This window comes from Nicotiana sylvestris, chromosome 9 (assembly GCF_000393655.2).
Source record: "Nicotiana sylvestris chromosome 9, ASM39365v2, whole genome shotgun sequence".
NCBI classification, from domain to species: Eukaryota; Viridiplantae; Streptophyta; class Magnoliopsida; order Solanales; family Solanaceae; genus Nicotiana; species Nicotiana sylvestris.
Window position 1 is genome coordinate 191,655,970 of NC_091065.1, and position 13,345 is coordinate 191,669,314.

The window sequence follows — 13,345 nt, forward strand, 5'->3', positions numbered from 1 at the left end:
AACATGGCTGTCATTTCTATGTAAAGCATTTACAAATTAACAACAGGTATTAAGAATGGAGAAACAGAACCTTTCGTTGAACGACCAATTCGAGTCGACGTACAAAAGACTCGACGGACCAAAGCTCGATGTTGAGGCACCGTAATGGTAGCCATGGCTGCCTATATCGATGAGGCAGAAGCTGGACGAGGCAGCTGAAGCAGAAACGTGACCAGCAGCAACAATGGTGAAGCTGAAAACGCAGCGACACAACAGCATGACGGAGCAACGGTGGAGCTCGTTTTTGGGCTGGTTTCGAGCAGCTCTCATTGCTGCGTTTTGGAGAACGGAGCAGCTTGGTCGTTTGGACTTGAGGTTGAGAAGATGGAAGAAGAAGGGCCTCCATGGATGACGAAGGAACAGCAGTAGCAGCTGCAACGACCGGAAGAAAACGCAGTAACAGTGGTGGACGTGAGGCTACTCCAATGGTCGTTTGGTTTTGACAACGGGAAACGGGGGGAAAGCAGCCATGGTTGCTCGTGTTGGGGGTCGATGGGACGATGGAGAATGTCGTGTGTGTGTGTGTGTGTGTGTGTTGAGGCGTGAGGAAGGGCAGCCATTGATGCTAGGAAGGGGAGCTTGAGGAAGAAAAAGAAGATAGGAGGGGGGGCGGATGACTTAGCCTTTTTTAGGGTTTTCTTCTCCATTTTTTTTTGTTTTGTAATGTTTGTAAGATAATAGGGGTGTTGGGTTATGGACTGGGTCGACCCAGTTCGAAATGGACTGGGTCGTTTTGGAAGATTGGGTATTTTTTGGGCTTGTGGCTTATATTTGAAGAAGAGGCCCAATTCCGATTTTTTGTATTTTTGTTTTATTTTTTTCTTCTTTTATTTTTCTAAAACTAAATTATAAAAATACTTAAATTATTATTAAGAACTAAATTAAGTTATAAAAGTGCAAATTAACTCCCAATAACAATTAACGCACAATTAAGTAATAATTAAGCATAAAATTGTATATTTGGACATTAAATGCTAAAACTGCAAACGATGCCTATTTTTGTAATTTTTATTTTTTGTAAACCAAACTTAATTACTAATAATTGTAGGATTAAATCCTACATGCAAAATGTGACATTTTTTGTATTTTTATTAATTTAACAAATAAACATGCACAGACAAATACAAATAATTATTCAGAAATATCACAAAATATCACAAAATTGCACACCAAAGAAAATTATTTTATTTTTAAATTTTTTGGGAGTAATTCTCATATAGGGCAAAAATCACGTGCTTACAGCAATTTTCATGATTTGAGTAGTTTCGGACCGTTGCTTATTGGTGCGCGTATTATGCAAGTCATGGCTTAGGCCTCTATTGACGTGTCATGTTACCAGAGTGGCGTGCTGGATTAGGGGAGATTGCCGGGATCATTAATGAATACGAATGGATTTGATTTCAGCTTGTTGGAAGGATAATATCGAGGTTCGGTTCGGAAATTGTTGTGGTATTAGCCAAAAAGGGAAGCGGCTTCATGAATGGTTGATCTGGGAAAATGGTTATGGCTTACCACGTTTTTTTTTGTGATCATTGGCAGTATATAAAAGTGTTGGGGTGAGACTTTAGTTGATAAGAGTTTTTCTATTGGTATTTGGGTGATGTGTGTAGTTGCTGTAATTAGAAGTTATCACTACGAGTGTTTAAGTCATGTGGTATATTAAATTATTGCATCTGAGATTGCAAGTATTGTTAATTACAGCTTGTTCGGACTTATTCTGAATATAGATATGAGATTCTGATCTTGTGAATGATTTCAGAAGTGGAAATGTAGTTCTAAGGCTTATGGGTTAGATTGGGTTGTGAAATTTCAATTACTGTGTGTTATCGGACCTATATGAGATAGGGTAACGTGGGATCACCCCCGGGTATATGCATGGTAAGGTTATTCATCGATTGGTTGGCTTTTAGAACAACTTTGGGCACATTCGCGGACGAACGTATGTTTAAGTGGGGGAGGATGTAACGACCCGACCGGTCGTTTTGAGCTTTTGCACTTCACTCGCCAGTTCTCGGGCATGACTTACCCCGTGTGGTGTATTATGACTTATGTAAATCGTTGGTGTTGGGTTTCAGGTTAATCAGAATGAATTTGGAAGAACAGACTCAATTGAAAGCTTAAAATTTCAAAGGTTTGACCAAGATTTGACTTATGTGTATTTGATCTCGGAATGAAATTTTTATGGTTTGGTTAGCTTCGTTAGGTGATTTGGGACTTAGGAGTGTGATCGGAATGCATTTTGGAAGTCCGTGGAAGGTTTAGGCTTGGATTGGCAAAATTGAGATTTCGACGCTTTCCGGTTGATAGGTGAGATTTTGATATAAAGGCCGGAATGAAATTCCGAGAGTTGCAGTAGCTTCGTTGTGTCATTTGGGATGTGTGTGCAAAATTTCAGGTCATTCGGACGAGATTTGATAGACTTTTGAGCGAAAGCATAATTTAAGAGTTCTTGGAGTTCTTAGGCTTGGATCCTCTGTTAAATTGGTGATGGGATGTTGTTGTGAGCATTCCGAAGTTTTGAGCAAGTTTGAATGATGTTATGGGATGTGTTGGTACAATTTATTTGAAGTTCCGGGAGTTCCGGGTAGGTTCCGAGATGTTTTAGTGCAAAAATCGTAGCCGTAGCAGGTCCACAGGGGTTGCAGGCCCCGGAACTCACTCACGCGGTCCGCACAAAAATAAGTGCGCCCGCGGTGAGTGCTGTGCAGACCACACAAAAGTGGACGCGGCCGCGGAAGGCATCGCGCGGACCGCACAAAAGTGGACGCGGCCTCGGTGAAGAACCTTCCCGCTGGTGCTACTTCGGAAGCTCACAACTTTTGATCTGCAGGGAATTTGAGGTGAATCAAAAACAAAAGTTGTAGCTATTCGTGTCTAATTTCCAGAAAGGTAAAGATATCTCAATTTGGACATCAGTAGCGAAAGTTATGGTCAAAATACTAAAGTCTGTCACTGTAGAGGAAGGCCTATGCGGCCGTGGTTTTTTTACTTAGACCGCACTGGCTAGCGTGGACCAAGGTCGATTTGATGCGGCCCGCGGTGGCTGAAATCTGAGGGGTACTCTATAAATACGAGGTTTTGGGTTTTATTGATATTTTGACCTAGAGAGCTCGGATTTTGGCGATTTTTCGAAGGGTTTTCTAGAAATTCATCGGGGTAAGTGATTCTAACTCAAATTTGGCTAGAGTACATGAATCTATCATTGAATTCATCATTTAATCCGTGATTTGGAATGGAATTTGGGTAGAAAATGGTGAAACCTTTCAAAAATGTAAAATGATGATTTGAAGGGCCAAATGGTATCAGAATTGGATAATTTTCATATGGTTAGACTCGTGAGAGCATAAGGATTCTAGTTTTGTGAATTTTGTCAAATTTCGAGATATGGGCTCGGGCTCGGGTTTTGGAAATTTCGGGAATCGTGCCTTTTATTGATTGTTTTCACTTGGGCTTTGTTCACTCAGCATATTGTGACGTATTCGTTCTGATTTTGGATAGATTCGACGCACGTGGAGGCCGATTTGAGGGGCAAAGGCGTCGCGAGCTAGAGATTTCGCCGGTTCGAGGTGAGTAATGATTTTAAATGATACTCTGAGGGTTTGAAATCCCGGATTGCACATCGTAGTGCTATATTGAGGTGAGGCACATGCTTGACAACGAGCGTGGGGTTGTGTACTATTGGGGATTGTGACTTGGTCCGTCCCGGTTGATGATTTTACCTCGTATTTAACTGAAAACTAATTGTTATCATCATTATCTGGGCTGAATGCCATCTTTGGGCCTAGTGCCGGCTATTTGAACCCTTCAGGGATTGTTGTTTGATAATTCCTCAATGTTTGATTATATAGTTGAACTCAGTCATGTTATTTTCTAATGTTTTCAAAACTTAGCCATGCTTACTCTGCTTTAACACTTGAAATGGTATTTTAAATAATACTTTTGAGCTGAGCATCATGTTTTACTGTTACCCGAGGGGCTTATGTGATTTTGACTGAGTAAGGCCGAGGGCCTGTATTGTGAGGATACTCTTGGACCGGGCTGCATGCCGCAACAGTGTTATACTGATATTTATATGAGGTCGAGGGCCTAGACTCGCTATTTCTTGCACTAGACTATGAAAAACTCCTCTTTTCTTCCTTGGGCGAGCTTGACTTTATATAGGTTAAGTTCGTTTTCCTCCAAATTTCCAATTCTGCCCCTAAATAACTCTTCCCGGATTTTGGACTAGCATGACCGCGCTCCTAGACGCGCATCTGGCCGCTAGTTGGCTGAGATTCTGTCATGGATGCGCTAAAAGGAGCGCGGTCGCACACCTGGACGCGCATGTCCAGTTCTGTGTTTCATCACTTTTGTTCCTCGTCTTCAAGCGTACTCAACTCTGAGGGATTTTTCTTGCTCCAAAATGATTCCAATCACAACTGTTTAAGGCATCCCCTAGGCTCTTCATCCTGCAATATATACAATTCACAATTAGAGCCTATTTTTCATCAATTAACCATATTATGATATTTGAATATAATCAAGTGGGAGCATAAACAATCGCCAAATTACCTAGATTTAACCTATTATCAACACCCCCACACTTACTTTATTGCTATTCCTCGAGCAATCAATCTACACATTCTAAAGGTTACTCAACCATTTCCCCTAACGCCCTACACCCAGAACAATTTACATACATTACGCCTAGTAGTAAATAGTCCTAGCCTCAAAGTCGACTCTTCAAGTGCCATGCAATATTCATACTTCCTCAACGTACTCTACACAGAAGTCAAGACTTGTTTTCCATCATGAATCATATGCCATCATAATCACATCAATGAAAATTGAATTCAATCCACACATTCGCATCATATGCTCACATATATCAAAGAAATCACTCGCCCTCACAAAAGAAGTCACATGCATGCAATTGGTACCATAAGCTTGCCCTTAATGTAAATCTCTACTAATGTAGCCTTGCTCGACCCAAAATCAATTAAGACTTTTTCATGGTTGTAATGTGGGCTAAGGGATGAGTAGGATATATTTAGGAATATTGACTAACCCTCCTAAGCACTTTAACACATCACATGAGCAACTTTAGCGCAAATGCTTCAACCCACTTCACTTCCATAAACAATATCACCCTACAAATACTCCCTTCTTATTTAAGCACTATATTAATTCATACCCACTAGCTGGAACAAGACACAATGTCTTCCTCTTCTTTTTTTTTACGATATTTCCGCTAGTGGTGTATTAGTTTACAAAAAAAGTGCACATTTCTTCCTTTTATTGGTTCCACTCAAAAAGCCACCCCACATTTAGTTCTATCTTACTTCTTTTAGCGATCATCTCACAATTAAAGTGCTTTAAGAGTTAATAGGATCAAAACAATGTCGATTAAGAATAAAAAAGGTATATGCTCGTAATGCGGGTGCCAAACAAAAGGCCATAGGCTCAAAAGGGTTAACTAGGAACAAATTTTATTTGTGACAAGAAATTAAGCTCAAAAAGTTCAAAGAAAGCCTAAAATCATTTTTCAAACCGAGCATTACCTAAAATTTCGCTTCAACTCACATACCAGGCAAGTTCTAGACATAAGTACAATACATGGACTACACAAAAACCTCACCACACATGGAATACGACTCATTCCAGATTGGCTCATCAAGACGCTCCATTACGAGCATTCAATTCAGCAACAAACATGCAGATTAAGGCACTTTAGTGAGATTCAACAAATAAGACTAGGCGTTAGACTCTAGGGTATATTGTGTTTAGGTGTGTCAACGCTATGGGTTCTCTTTTAATTCTCTATCTTGTAGCCCATTAACCTAATCTACAAATCGAAAAGAAAACAAAATAAAAAGAAAACTACCTATACCCAGTTCAAGTTAAACCCTTGGAAAAGAACCATGGCCTAAAGAAAAACCAAGGGGGAGTTGCTACACTATCTAAGAAAGAAAAAGGGAATAAAAAAATCTTTTTGGTGTTTTCTCTAGACTAACTTCCCTCAAGAAAATTGTCTAAATGATCCGTCATCAGGAAGAGTCTACGTATTTGCCCCTTTTTTCTCGACTCAGCCCCTCAAGAACCCCGTTGATAGGGATCCATCGTTGGGACGAGCCATATATCTATTTTAAACTAACGATTCCTACTTAACCGCATCAAAATTATCAAAGCAGAATGAAACAAAACAAAACCAACAGTCAATTGATACAATCACATACAAACAATGAAGGAATCCCCACCCCACACTTAAAAATGAAGACATGTCCCCATGGATTAAAATTTGAAAGAGCAGTGAGGTAAAGGAACTTCCTCGAAGGTTCACTCCTGGTCGGAGACGGTGTCTGGGTTGACGTGGAATGCATGACCCAGAGCTCGCAGCCAGCCCATAAATTTCTTTTCCGACTTCACTTGTCGGTAACCTACCGCGTCTACTCGAGTGCCCAAATCACTCATGAAGGTGTGCAAACCAGCCATCTCTGCCTCTATCACAGTAAAACGGGACACCCGAGCAGCTCCTAAAGATGTTGTCGTCCCAGATGGTCCTGCTGCTGTCACATTTTGCTCCTGAGCCTGCGGTGCTGTCCCCATGTGCTCCTCAGCATCCTCTTCATCATGAGAATCATCAGAGCTACTACTCGCAGACTGGCCACCTCTTGCCTCCTCCTCTACTACTTCCGGCTCCTTGCCCGTGGTCACCTAATCAGTGCGCAATTGGCCTTCCTGTTTCACCAACCCATCCAGAGCTAGATTTTCAGGCACCTGAGCATCCCTGCTTAGTTGAGTAACTAAAGAAGGGATAAAGAATCCCTACCTTTTGACTTGTCTGCGGACGAATATCTCTTCATGCATCACTTTGGCCACGTCGAAGTCGTGACCATTTACAAAGCACCAAATCAACGCAGCGCGGTGCCCATTGACCTCTGTAGTATTGTGAGACGGAATCAAGCGGTTGTTTGTGAGGTACAACCAACACTTCCCTTCAAAGGTGAGTGCTGAGGAGTAAAACTTCTCCCCATAGTCTATCCAGACCACTTCTTTCCCGGGTGCACAAATTGTCTCAAAGAATCGCGCCCATTTTTCGTTCGTTGGGTTGCGGGCATATTCATAGAAGTCATCATAAACAGCTGGAGGTGGAGGCAGTTGGTAGGCCATCCGTATCGCCTCAATAGAAGCATTCACATAGTATTCAGCACACCGTGACTACTCCATTCATGCTCCGGCACATTTACATAAAATTCCCGCACAACCGTTGCATTGCCCTCACCGGGATCATTGATGAATGCGTACAACCCTTGCCTTACCAACTCCTCGTACATGTGAGGACAATGTCTCTGGAGCTGTCTGACGTTAATACCTCTCTCTGGAATTGTCTTTTTACGAGCATTTTCTGCAAAGCGGGCCTGAGCATTGGCCGAAACCAATTTGGAACTATCAAAGGAGCGTGCATGTGCAGCCACTCATGACCTAGATGAACTAGCTTGGCTGCTCGACGAGGCTCCTGTGGCGAGTCGTTTCCTAGATGGAGTCATGATGCCTGATAAATGGAGACACATTAGCACAGCCCAATAGAAATTTTGTGACTTAATGCGGTTACGCAGACTTCACACGCTTAAGGGGTCACAAACTATATAATCACGGTCATTGGGACTTTTCCACAAACACCTTGTGAGCATTAGGCCTTCACAACCCCTTTTTAAACTTATTAGAACAAGAATCACCCACTTACACTCACCAACATCACATATCAAGTAGGATTCCACCCCACACTTATCATCCACCAACACCACAACATCTTCCACCAATTTCTCTACAAAATCTAAGTACAACTACTACAATATAGGCATAAGAATACAACCAAAACAATCTGAGAAATAGAGAGAGAAATAAAAAAAGAATAAAGAAACTAGGGCTCATACCTGTGGTGAAGGAGAATGGGGAGGATGCTAGTGAACTCGGGAGGGGGGAGGGGGGGGGCGTGAGATGGGGGACGGGAGGGGTTGGGATTTGGGAGTGTTGGGAGGAAGGTCTTGTTGTTGTTTAAGTTAGAATGGGGGAGGTTATTGGAGGAGGGTTTATTAGATGGGGGAAAGAAAAAAGAAAAAAACGAAAAAAATAAAATACACTTGAAAAACGCCGGATTTTTTGACGGAACTAGCGCGCTAAATTTAGCGCATCCAATACAGAACCCAAGAGCTACTAGCGCGCCCAGATGCGCATCCAGTAGCACGGTCGCGCTAGTAGAGCATTTAACATCACGATCAGGTACGCGACCAAGGCAGAAACTTTGCAGTTTAGCGCGCCCAGTAGCGCATCCAGTAGCACGGGGGCGCATCTGGGCGATTTTTTCTTCAACTTTTCACCTGTTCTTACCCCGTTTGATGGCCTTAGCACCTTCCCTTTGTCACCTGCATTGGTTAGCTCTTTCTAAAACACAAAATTAACACTACTACTATCGTTGGGTTGCCTCTCAACCAGCGCCTTATTTAATGTCGTGGCACGCCGGTTACAACAATTCAATGGGTTGCCTCCCATCTAGGGCCTGATTTAACGTTGCGGTACGACTCAACACGTTCTCAAGCATCCGTCAAGTCCACCGAGGTCTTGTGACGTGCAAAGTCACCACCCCAGTAATGTTTTATCCTTTGACCATTCACCAAGAAAGTACCAGTTGAACTCATATCCTGCAACTCCACAGCTCCATGAGGCTTCACACTTACCACAACAAAAGGGCCTGACCAATGAGATTTAAGCTTTCCTGGAAAAAACTTCAACCTCGAATTGAACAAAAGAACTTCTTGCCCTGGCTCAAACTCTCGATGTTGGATGTGCTTGTCATGCCACCTCTTAGTCTTCTCTTTATACAATTTGGCATTTTCATATGCGTGCAAACGAAACTCATAAAGCTCATTGAGTTGCAGCAACCTCTTCTCGCCAGCCAAGTCCCCATCCATATTCAGCTTTTTAATTGCCCAATAGGCCTTGTGTTCAAGTTCGACGGGTAAGTGACATGCCTCCCCATAAACTAATTTATACGGAGAAGCACCTATGGGAGTTTTGTATGTAGTTCAATATGCCCATAATGCGTCATCTAACTTCCCTGCCGAGTCTTTTCTATTTGCACTCACTATTTTCTCAAGAATCATCTTCACCTCTCTGTTTGATACTTCCACTTGACCACTCATCTGGGGGTGATAGGCAATGGAAACTTTGTGCTTGATTACGTACTTTGCAAGAACATTATTCAGCAGTTTGTTGTAGAAATGCATTCCTCCATCATTGATCAACACTCTGGGAGTTCCAAAACGTATGAAGTTGTGCTTCTTAACAAAGCTTACCACCACCTTTGCATCATTAGTGAGAAGTGCAATGGCCTCCACCCACTTAGACACATAATCGACTGCCACCAATATGTACCTATGACTATTGGAGTACGAAAACGGTCCCATGAAGTCAATTCCCCAAACATCAAAAAACTCCACTACCAGAATGTTTTGCAGCGGCATCTCGTGCTTCTTTGTGATCATTCCAGTTCTTTGTCACCTGTCACACATTTTAGCAAAGGCATGTGCATCCCTAAACAATTTTGGCCAATAGAAACCTGATTGTAGCACTTTCTGGGCGGTCCTGTCTCCACCATGATGACCTACGTATAGCGAGGCATCACATCTATGAAGTATGGAATTCATCTCCTCCTTAGGAACACATATTCACACCAACTGATCTTCACAGAGCCTGTATAAGAATGGCTCATCCCACATGTAAAGCCTCACATCATGCAGAAACCTTCTTCTATTATTAGGTGTCAATTCTGGTGGTGTCACCCCGCTTGCAATAAAGTTCACATAATCTGCATACCATGGGGCTGTGTTTGAGGTGATTGCCAATAATTGCTCATCAGGGAATGTTTCTTTGATTGCACCCCCTTAAGCTACATGGTTCCGATTTTCTAATCTGGACAAGTGATCAGCCACTTGATTCTATGTTCCTTTGCGATCTTGGATCTCTAGGTCGAACTCTTGCAAGAGGAGGACCCACCTAATCAGTCTCGGTTTGGCATCTTTATTCTCAAATAGGTATCTGATAGCTGAATGATCTGTGTAGATGATGACTTTGGTCCTCACTAGATATGACCTGAACTTGTCAAACGCCCAAACCATGGCAAGCAACTCTTTTTCAGTAACTGTGTAGTTCATCTGAGCTAGATTCAGAGTTTTGCTCGCATAGTAGATGGAGTGGAAGATTTTATTTCTCCTTTTACCCAAAACAGCTCCAATAGCCAAGTCACTCGCATCACATATCAACTCAAATGGCTGCTCCCAATCCGAAGCAATTATGATTGGTGCAGTCACCAACCTTCCCTTTAGCTCCTCAAATGCCTTCAGGCAGGCAACATTAAATTTGAAGGCGACATCCTTCTCAATCAACCTGCACAAGGGAGGGGAAATTTTTGAGAAATCTTTAATAAAACGACAATAAAAACCTGCATGGCCCAAGAAACTGCGAATGCCTTTGACAGATATCGGTGGGGGCAATTTTTCAATTGCTTCAACCTTTTCCTTTTCCACCTGCAAACCATCTTTGGATACCTTGTGCCCCAAAACTATACCTTCACGTACCATGAAATGGCACTTTTCCCAGTTTAGCACCAAGTTAGTTTCTTCACACCTAGCAAGTACTTTATCAAGGTTCATCAAGCAGTTATCAAAAGAACATCCAAATGCAGAAAAATCATCCATGAACACTTCCACAAACCTCTCAACCATGTCAGTAAAAATGGCCATCATACACCTTTGAAAAGTCGCAGGTGCATTACAAAGATCGAAGGGCATTCTCTTGAACGCATACGTGCCATAAAGACATGTAAATGTGGTCTTCTCTTGGTCCTCTAGGGCTATAGCAATCTGATTATACCCCAAGTAACCATCTAAGAAGCAGTAGTACTCCTGGCTAGCTAATCTATCAAGCATTTGGTCAATAAAGGGGAGGGGAAAGTGGTCCTTCCGGGTGGCATTGTTCAATTTTCTATAATCAATGCAAATTCTCCACCCGGTGACAGTTCTTGTAGGGATTAAATCATTATTCTCATTAACTACTACAATCATCCCCCCTTTCTTGGGTACACATTGAACGGGGCTTACATATTTGGTGTCTGAGATAGGAAATACAATACCTGCATCAAGCCACTTAATCACTTCTTTTCTTACCACCTCTTTCATGATTGGATTGAGTCGGCATTATTGCTCTACACTAGGCTTGTGTCTGTCCTCCATGAGGATTTTGTGCATGCAAAAGGCTGGACTAATGCCCTTAATGTCAGACATCGTCCACCCAAGTGCTCGCTTATGCTCACGTAGCACTCTCAACAGCTTTTCTTCCTGCAATTTAGATAAGTCAGAAGAAACAATAACGGGTAAAGTGTCAGAGTCACCCAAATAAGCATATTGCAGGTGAGGTGGGAGAGGTTTAAGCTCCAATTTTGGGGCTTCCTCAATTGATGGCTTTGGAGGAGGTCCCTCTGGCCTATTCAAAGGCTCAAAGGGGTGTATCCCTTGCATGTATGCACAAGACGTATCTAGGATGTGCATCATCTCCTCAACCTCCTCATCAACCCTCAGGCTATCAAGCAACATAAGTGCTTTCTCTAGAGAACCGTCTAGATATACACTCGGATAATGAATCTGCTCATCAGCCTCAACAACATATATCATTGAGAGCTCCTCATAGTGGCAGGGAAGTTGGATTGCTTTGTAAACATTAAAACTGCTTCCTCATCATCTACCCGCAAAATCATCTGTCCCTCTCTCACTTTGATAATTGCATCACCAGTAGCTAAGAGAGGTCGCCCCAATATGATTGGAACCAGTTCATCAGCCTCATAATCGAGGATAATGAAATCAGCAGGGAAGATGAATTTCCTAATCTGCAGCAACATATCTTCAATCACCCCTTTAGGGTGTGCTATCGATCTATCAGCCAGCTACAACATCACAGTAGTGGTCCTTGGAGCTCCCAGGCCCAATTGTTTGAACAAATACAGGGGCTAAGCTCGCCCCCAAATCACAAAGAGCACTACCCACATCAATATTACCAATGCGCACAGGAATTGTGAAGATGCCAGGATCCTTATGCTTTTGAGGGAGCTTATTTTGGACCCATGAAGTGCACTCCTTAGTAAGTGCCACTGTCTCAAATTCAGTTAATCTTCTCTTGTGAGCCACTATATCTTTTATGTACTTAGCATACTTTGGAATTTTACGAAGCACATCAACAAGTGGGATATTCAATTGAACCTGGCTCAACATAGAGAGAAATTTTGTGAACATGCGATCATCATTCTTTTTCTGCAATCTCTGGGGGGGGGGAAAGGTGGTGGTGGCCTTGGGGCCTCCACTGCCTCTGGAATTTCAGCAGCATTCTTTGGCTCGTGAGTCACTTTAGGGATCAACTCTCCCTCAGGTATGGGCTTGTCTTTCTTTTTCTTTGGCATTTCCTCTAGCTCCCTCCCGTTTCTAAGTGTAACTGCATTCACTTGAGGGTTCTTTTCTGTATCACTGGGGAGAGCGCCTACAGGTCTAGTGTTTTGATTTGTTGCTAACTGCCCCATTTGTCTTTCAAGATTTCTGAAGCTGGTCCTGAGTTGCTGATTGTCAATCAACAACTTCTTTAGCAAATCATTGGTACTTTCTTCCATTTGTTGGGGTGGTCTCTGAGGTTGATTGAAACTCCCTTGGGGTCTATGCTGATTCTGATTCTACTGATTTCCACCCCATGAGAAGTTGGGATGATTCCTCCAATTTGGATTGTAAGAATTCCCGTATTATGCATGTTGATTCGGTGGACCTTTGTTCTGTTGCCCCACAAAATAGATGGATTCTGGATTCGTGGGGGAACATATCACTCATATGATTGTCGCCACAGCGTTCGCAACAAATAGTCATTTGTTGTACATGTTGCATTGTCTGTGGCTGCTGCATTGTCATCCTAGTTATCTGATTGGCTAGCTTTGCAATATCGGCTCTCATGGCTAACACTTCTTTGAGCTCAAGTAACCCAACTGATTTTTGCTTAACTGCCTTTCGTGAATCACTCTCACCATGCCAATTATTATAATTAGCAGTGAAGTTATTCAGCAAGATTTGGATTTCAATGTACGGTCTGGCCATGCAACTTCCCCCATAAGTTGAATCAAGATTCATCTTTAAAGCATCATCTAACCCATCTACAAAAGTGTGACCCAATACCTCGTCCGTTTGGCAATGATGAGGACAGTCTCTGAGAATCTTCTTGTAGCTTTCCCATGCTTGACGAA

The 13,345-nt window shown here is 42.5% G+C and overlaps 2 protein-coding genes across 2 annotated transcripts; both read right to left on the bottom strand.

Annotated features, from left to right (window-relative positions):
* Positions 1 to 8,609: 8,609 nt before the first annotated feature.
* On the bottom strand, positions 8,610 to 8,987 carry LOC138878759 (uncharacterized). Its single transcript, XM_070158452.1, has one exon. The coding sequence runs from the start codon at positions 8,985 to 8,987 to the stop codon at positions 8,610 to 8,612; it is 378 nt and encodes a 125-aa protein (XP_070014553.1).
* A 114-nt stretch (positions 8,988 to 9,101) lies between these two features.
* On the bottom strand, positions 9,102 to 9,539 carry LOC138878760 (uncharacterized). The gene has a single exon (XM_070158453.1). The coding sequence runs from the start codon at positions 9,537 to 9,539 to the stop codon at positions 9,102 to 9,104; it is 438 nt and encodes a 145-aa protein (XP_070014554.1).
* Between the last annotated feature and the right edge of the window lie 3,806 nt (positions 9,540 to 13,345).

Excerpts from the sequence above, each read along its gene's own strand:
- LOC138878759 (XM_070158452.1), bottom strand. The coding sequence starts at position 8,987 with ATGGATGGGGACTTGGCTGGCGAGAAGAGGTTGCTGCAACTCAATGAG.
- LOC138878760 (XM_070158453.1), bottom strand. The coding sequence starts at position 9,539 with ATGCCGCTGCAAAACATTCTGGTAGTGGAGTTTTTTGATGTTTGGGGA.